Source organism: Pipra filicauda, unplaced genomic scaffold, assembly GCF_003945595.2.
Source record: "Pipra filicauda isolate LSUMZ 115617 unplaced genomic scaffold, ASM394559v2 scaffold75_size2874737_pilon, whole genome shotgun sequence".
NCBI classification, from domain to species: domain Eukaryota; kingdom Metazoa; phylum Chordata; class Aves; order Passeriformes; family Pipridae; genus Pipra; species Pipra filicauda.
This window is the reverse complement of record NW_024104931.1, coordinates 45,506-53,216: the sequence shown is the minus strand read 5'-3', so window position 1 is coordinate 53,216 and position 7,711 is coordinate 45,506. Positions and strand designations below refer to the sequence as shown.

At 45.6% G+C, this 7,711-nt stretch overlaps 1 protein-coding gene across 1 annotated transcript; it reads right to left on the bottom strand.

Moving 5' to 3' along the window:
- Nucleotides 1-1,404: 1,404 nt before the first annotated feature.
- SSTR1 (somatostatin receptor 1) lies at nt 1,405-4,957 on the bottom strand. Its single transcript, XM_027720195.2, has one exon. It carries the CDS (start codon nt 4,746-4,748, stop codon nt 3,537-3,539), a length of 1,212 nt encoding a protein of 403 aa, XP_027575996.1. The 5' UTR covers nt 4,749-4,957; the 3' UTR covers nt 1,405-3,536.
- Nucleotides 4,958-7,711: the final 2,754 nt, after the last annotated feature.

Below are 7,711 nucleotides of genomic sequence, written 5' to 3'. Positions count from 1 at the left end.
CATCACTTTTTTCATCCACAGCTCAAGTATAAAGTGCCTCTGTGACCAGTCTTGTTCAAACCCACTAACTACGCGTAACAGTCAGCCCCATGATTATGAGATGTGTCATCTTCTCTGCTGTGCTGGAAATCCTGGTGAGAAAGGAGAATAATTTCCTATGCCACCCCCCTTTGAGTGAGAAAAGGCTGTAGAGGCACCTGATGTGTGTTCCATGTGAAGATCACTCTCCCTTATATGTGCCACAGGAAATAGTCTAGTCTGTTCACTAGATACTGTTCAGAGCTGTCCCTCTGCTGGGTATCGGTCTCAGGCTAAACAAGAACAAAAGTAATCTGGATTTTGGCCTAAAACTTATGGGGAAAAAGCAAAAAACATACTACTGGTTACAAATTACAGTTTACCTACTTGCAGATAAATGATGTTATAGCTGTAGAGTCAAAATGTCACAAAAAAATACATCATTGTACTCTTCAGTGAATTAAGCATTAGGTAAAATAATTTCCATATGAAATCTGAATACTCTTATTTCTCAGTTGGAAAGCATTAAAGAGTTCTGTTTGTTTTCTGGTACACATTATTTCAGGAGGACAACTTTTTTTCTTCCTGGTAGTTTTGTTTAGAATAATAACACAGAATGAACCAACTTTCTTTCTAGCTAAATTAAGAGTGATTTACTGCTGTTGATCACATCTCCAAGGGTGAAGAATAACAGGAAGAACTGTTAGTTTGGGATAAACAGGTTTTCTTTCCAGCTGAAACCACACAGGACGTTTTAGCCAGTAATCATAGGGGTAGTGGTTGGGAGTGAATTAGCGCAAGCCTGCCACCTACTGAGGCACACACCACCGCTGCGAACACCCCGCCTCTGCGATCTGCCTGGGGAACTGAAATTAAAGTGCATATGCTAGTAGGTGTGCAGTCATCCATCACAACCTTGTTTACAGGAAAAAGAAAAAAAAATAAAAGAACAAAACCCGGTTGAACTTTTCATCAAAAGTGATTATGGGGTACGAATCTTAATACTTTTTAGCTTTTGCTTCATTTGTGTTTGACCTTAAACAAATTCAATAGTAGAAAGTCGACTGACTCTTTTTATCTGACCATACATAAGAATATGCCTGGGTGAAAAAGATCACGTGAGATTATGAGATTTATACCATTTTGAAGATATTATGAGTGAGAATTTAAGTGAAGCCTTACAAAGGGCCAACAAGAGTATCATGGGGCATTTTACTGTTTTGACAGATGTTTGATTTCTGGGAAAAGTTAAATAAAATATGAAGCTTATAAAGAGATTTCATCCTTATTTCTCCATACATACATGTAAAACATTACCAAAATTAATATTTGCATGTTTTCTTTAAGTAACATCCACTGTGAAATAAAAGAAACTGTACAATTGTAAAAGCTTATCACGAAATATTTTAATAAGGATGTAACAGTTTCCACATCAACAGTTTTTAAACTCAAAGGAACTGACTCACAGTCCACTGAGGTGAATTAGGATTTTTTTCTCTCATTTTTATGGACTTTGAATCAGATAACTTTGAAATATTAAATTTATACATTCATGACACAGTACCTAAAAGTAGTATCCTGCTTTTTGCTGCTGAGAAAAGTTAAAGGGTATAATTTAACAAAAACCTGTAGTAAGTCCACCACCAAAAATCCTAGATACCTTAACTGTCAGCCTTACATTTAACACTGTACTTAAGCACTGTAGCTACATCTACAATGCTATGGGTATGCTGCTACTAGAGCTTTTTTCCAATCTTTTGCATCAGATTGCCAGTAGTTATAATTAATACAACCACAGTATTGTGCTAGAGAAGTGATTTGTCACAGCTACTGGGACACTTGCCACTGCGTGACACTGTTAGCATAGGTGGTGGAAAGAAAAAACATAGCTGCTTGTTTCAACACAGTCTGTACTGATTCTTATGTCTGGGATAAGAGGGAGCAGGGACAGAAGGTTTTGTTTAATCAGCTGTCATTTATCAAAGAAAGCTTCATTTGTCTATATGAAAATTGTTCTGTCATAAGAGGGGAAGAGAGAAAACTCAAAAGAGGGTTTTTTGGGGGGAGACAATGTAGATGAAAGAGTTAGGAAAAATGACAATGTTTTTATCTGAAAAGGAGCCTTCTTGAGCATCACCGATTTTAAATGCAACCTTGCGAGTAGCCACCACAGACATAAGTACAAATTGCTTCAGAAAAACACATTCACAACACAGTGACAAGAATAAAATAAAAAATCAAACAAGAGGACATCTGGCACACACTAAAAACAAGAATTCTCAGAAATGAAACGTTGAGAAACTCTGGATCAGTATATTACATTGTCAACATATGAAACTCATTTTATATTTTTTAGTGCAACAGAAGAAACTGGAGCTAGGGTAATAGCTATTACCAAACAGCTACTTTTTCTGTCAAGTATTTATTTCAGATCCAGATGGAGATTTTAAAACGGATCCCTCTTTTTCCATGTAGGCTAAAGTGACTTTGCAGCCACCCAGGTCATTCAAAAACTGTCTCGGCTCCCTTCATTGCTGTTTTGCAGCTGACAGAGCAGGTGCAAGACAGCAGCTTCACAGTCTAGCGCTGTCTTTAAACTTCATTATTAGAACACTTTATTGTATGTATGGATGCATTCAAACATTTCCCAGTTTGGCATTCCAACTCCTGGCTCAGTGCTCTGCTCCCTGTGAGCCACAGAACTGTTTATCTCCCACTGTCAGCAACCTGCCATGCAGCTGTGAAGCACAGCAATAATCAGATTTTTTTCCCAAGACCTTTTCTGCTCTGCTTTCACTGAGCATAGCACAGAGAGTCAAACCCCCAGTGAGGTGGAAGCTGTCTGCAAAGCAAAAAACAGCTCCATGACTATGCTGCTTATTTTCTAGGGGACTTTTTCCTTCCTGCTTTCTATTTTATTCCAGGGGAAGGGAAGGGTAGGTGCAGAGAGAGGCTACTTGCTCCTTCCTGGGGGAGGGCAAGATGTGCGTTGTGGGGACATTTTCCAGTATTTCTAACCTCTGATGGGGGAGGCACATACCGACAGATGTTGAGCAGGGTCATTTTCAGTCCGAGGGAATCTGAGCCTGGATGCTGGGGCTTGACGGAGGCAGGCTCGACTCAGTGGCCTGGAGGGTCCCACAAGCCAAGGGGAAGGGCAGCCTGTACAAAAGGTGGTGGGAGAGTCATCTGTACAGCCATTTGTCAGACACAGAGAGGGGTGGCAAAGCTCAGGCTGCCGGACCCTAAGTTAACCCATGAGAGCCACAATTTGCTAAATGGGTGTCAAAGCATCAGTGAATACACTCATTCTCAAGGGAGGCAGCCTTGGTGCCTCCCTGAGTTGAGGGGGCAGCAGATCAAGGATGTGGGATTTTCTTTGCTCTTTCTTGTGCCTAACACTGCTGTTGGTAGGCAGGACTGAAATCCCCTCTCTCCCAGCTCCCCATGCCACAGCCCTGCCCTTGCTCACCCTCCACCTGGGGGGCGTAGGGGAGCTGGGGGGTAGGAATTTTTCCTCAGAGGGTGGTAATCCTGGAGGTGCAAGTGCCATTCCTGTACATGCTCCCTGACTCCAAGTTGTCTGGGGGAAAGTCCTCCACACTGTATGCCCTGCTCTTGAGGGCAGTGGCATAGTAGTCGATGGGTTCCTCTGCAGCATTGTCCATCCAACTGAGGCAGAGCAGCCGCTGGAAGGACCGCTTGAAGTTGTCTGAGAGAAAGCCATAGAGGATAGGGTTGGCACAGCTGTTAGCATAGCCCAAGATGACAGAGAGCTGGCTGATGGTGGCATCATCCTGCTCTACAAAGACATTGACCAGCTGCACAATGTAGAAGGGCATCCAACAGATGACAAAGACCATCACCACCATCATGACCATGAGGGTGATCTTGCGTTCTGAGCGCTTGCGTTGCTGCCAGCCAGCCTTCAGGGCCACCATGCGCATCTTGGCAATGATGAGGATGTAGCAGAGGCAGATGGCCACTACAGGCAGCAAGAAGCCCATCAGAAAAGTGTAGATCACAAAGACCACCAGCCACCTCTGGGTGGGCTCTGGCATGAGCATGTTGCAAGCCACCGTTCCATCACTGTTGGCTGCTGTGTTGGAGAAGATGATGATGGGCAGGATGATGAGGATGGAAAGCACCCAGACACCCAGATTGACCATCTTAGCCACAGTGGGCCGGCGGTACCTAGCCGCCTTGATGGGGTGCACCACAGCAATATAACGGTCCACACTGAGCACGGTCAGGCAGTAGATGCTGGTGAACATGTTGATGGCATCCACACTGAGCACCAGGCGGCAGAGTAGTGAGCCAAAGGGCCAGTGGTGCAGCAGGGTGGAGGTAACCAGAAAAGGGACGCTGAGCATCAGCAGCTCGTCTGCGATGGCCAGGTTGAGGATGTAGATGTTGGTGGCCGTCTTCATCTTGGCATAACGTAGGATCACATAGATGACCATGGAGTTGCCACACAGCCCCACCAAGCACACTACGGAGTAGATGAATGAGATGAGGATGGCGCTGCCCTGAGACTCACTCAGGGTGCTGTTCGGGGCGCCAGAGGAGTTCCTGCCGCCCGAGTCCATGCCCCTCGCCGCCGCCTCTCCCGAGGCGCCGCTGTCTCCGCTGCCACCGCTGTCGCCGCTGTCGCTGCCGCCGCTGTCGCTGCCGCCGCTGTCGCTGCCTGCACCACCCGGAAGCCTGGGGCAGGTGCCATTGGGGAGCATCCTTTGCCCGGACCCCCCGCCCCGTCTCAGAGCAGCAGGCCCCCGCCGTCGGCTGGGTTCGGCATCATCCCGGCAGGGCTCCCGGCGCGGCGGCTGCGGGGCGCGGGCATCGGGAGGGAGGCGGCTGCCGGCGTCGCTCGCTTCGAGCGGCGGCAATTGCTGTTCCCCGGCTGGTGAATGATTAATAGCAGAGGCGCGTCACCAGCTAAGGAAAGGAGGAGGGAAAGAGAAAAAAAATGCGTGAGGAGACGTAAGTGGGTGTCCCTTCCAACCCCCCACCCACCTACTCCCCTCGCCCGCCTCCCATCCCGCCCTCCGACTGTTCGCAGCTCTGGCAGGTCCAGGGCTGCTGGAGTGCAGCCTGTCCCCTATCCCCACTGCCCCCCACCGTGCAATGCCCCCCGACCCCGCACTGCTGTCCCCTCCAGTATTCTTTCCCCCACCCCGCACCAATCCCCTCTCCTGCTGATCACCATCCTCTCCTCCTCCTTCATGGCACCTAGGTCCAGGCCAGGGGCACTGCAGTCAAAGGGTCCATCCTTTCTCCTTTAAGAGGAAGGCCTGAATCATGGGTGGGTGAGCAGCGTTACCTGGGCAGGCACACCTCATGCCTATGCAGCTGCTGTAACCCTCTCTGTCACTGCACCAAGCACATTGCCCACTCCATAGTGCTGCCACCAGGCACGGCACTATGACAAACTACATAACCTTCAAACCTATGCACAAAGCACTGTCCATGCCTCCTACCACCATGCAACTCCATGCCATCTGCATTGTGCTATCCTACCATCACCACCAGAAATCACACATGAGCAGCATCCAATACTTTACAGACCTACCCCTCTCCACACTGTCCTGAAAATGCCCACCACACCCCATTCTGACACCCCAGTACATGCCTCTGTCCGTCACATCCAACAGTACACTGATCAGTTTGCACACTACAGCGTGCCATCACTATTTACACCACGATGGTGCCAAGACCATCCTATGCTGGTATGCAAACCAAGCATCTGTCCACTCTTGTATCCCCTCACATACTGCTTCCACTCACAGGATCACTTTAAGCTCAACCATCACATGCTGCCTCACCACTGCTACAGCCCCCTCTTTTAATATTGTACTTAAAACATATGCATATCCCTGATAGGATTGTATCCACACAAGGTGAGGCTATAAACCCTTCTCAGCACTACACAGTGACACAAACCATAGGCACCTTTCCAGTCATTCACTGCTTCTACAAATACATAGCCATCACTACATAAATTACTTATTCTATACTAACACAAAAACTACTTCTACACGTTGATCTGTACTGTGCTGTTTTGTACATACACCCTGAGCCCAGGGTAACTATACGCCTATAGTTGCTCATATTGTCAAATCTAGGCAGACACTGGTGCCTTATATGCTTCATCTCTACCACCAGTTCCAAATACACATGAACACCTGCAGATAGTCCTAATACTGCATCTCTGTGCCCTGGTGAGCATGCTTTCCTGTTTTTAAAAAAAGGTTGTTTTTAACAACCTTCCCACACACCTCTCCTTCTGGGAAATTTGTCTTATATCTCCCTATATGCTATTGTTCTGTGTATACAGTCTGTCCTTGCATACTTTTACATAATCACTTAATCATCTTTCCTGTACCACTACCACCTGACCATTCTGTATTAACCAGACATGGTTACTCACTAGTAAACACACCTTCACACTTGCTCACTGCATCAACACTCCCTCAGCACAGGTATACATACAAAATACTCAGATATTGCTTCCTTATTCTGTTGGCTGTAGCCCCTTATATGTGTGAGCATACCATACCTGTATGGGTAACAACCCACCTCTTCACATAAACTCTCGCCTATGAGCACCACCTACTTTTGCCAAGAACAGCAGGTCCACATCACACAAATATCACCACAATGCATATGCTGCTATATGCTCCCTATAGCACCACTAGATTCAGCATCACACATGCATCCTTACAACCTACTCATTTTACCAGGCATACCCATCACCTCCTACTGTTCACAGATCTTGTTATCACTGTCTGCCCACCATCACAATTATGCGTATTATCACTACCCACCACTTTAATATGCAGATACATGCAGCATTACCTTCAATTTGTTACAACCCCTCATCAGGAATTTATTCTCTCTAGCACCTTATATATCCCTATATCCCTTAACGCCATCAGCATCTATTCCAACACATATGTAACCTCTCTGACTGTATGACTTTCCTCACGTCAGTCATCACCTTCAGTCAATGTACACCTAGGCACTCCAATATGACAAGCATGCGCTCTATGACGCCTTGTCAAGGGTATTACATTCAGCACATACATACTTTTGCATGACCCTTACCAAGCTGTTCCTTTTTCTTCTGTGTTTAAAGAGCAGATTGTGAATCCATATAGATGTATATATACACCCCTACACATTACAAAAATAACCTTATTCAGTTTTTAGTAATTGCACGCAAGTTCTATTTGGATGATACTCTCTGTGACTTTTGAGGACTTTTTGTATTTATACTCTAATGTAGAAGTGCATTTGTTGAGAAGCCTTTGCAAATGATCTTGCCATTCCTAAGACTGTTGCTGTATACAAGTGCTTTAGCCAGATGTTAGAGCACTTCAGCATGTCATACAAATTTTTTTAGAAAATTCATACTTATATTTGGGGGGTTAGAGGTTGTATATTCTGATGTGTTGGCATCAGACCTTCCAGCATACAGTGACAAAAAATATTTATATTTACACCATGAAAAATCTTTACTTGCATTTGTGCTATATGACCCTGCTCAAATCTCTGCAGTTATGTAAATTCAGCTGAATTGGTTTTGAAACTATTAGTAGTGGCATCATCACCACAAAATTTCAGTTCTTGCCTGCATTGCCCTCCATGATATTTGCATACATATAAACACACAGTCACTCGTGGAGGCATTTTA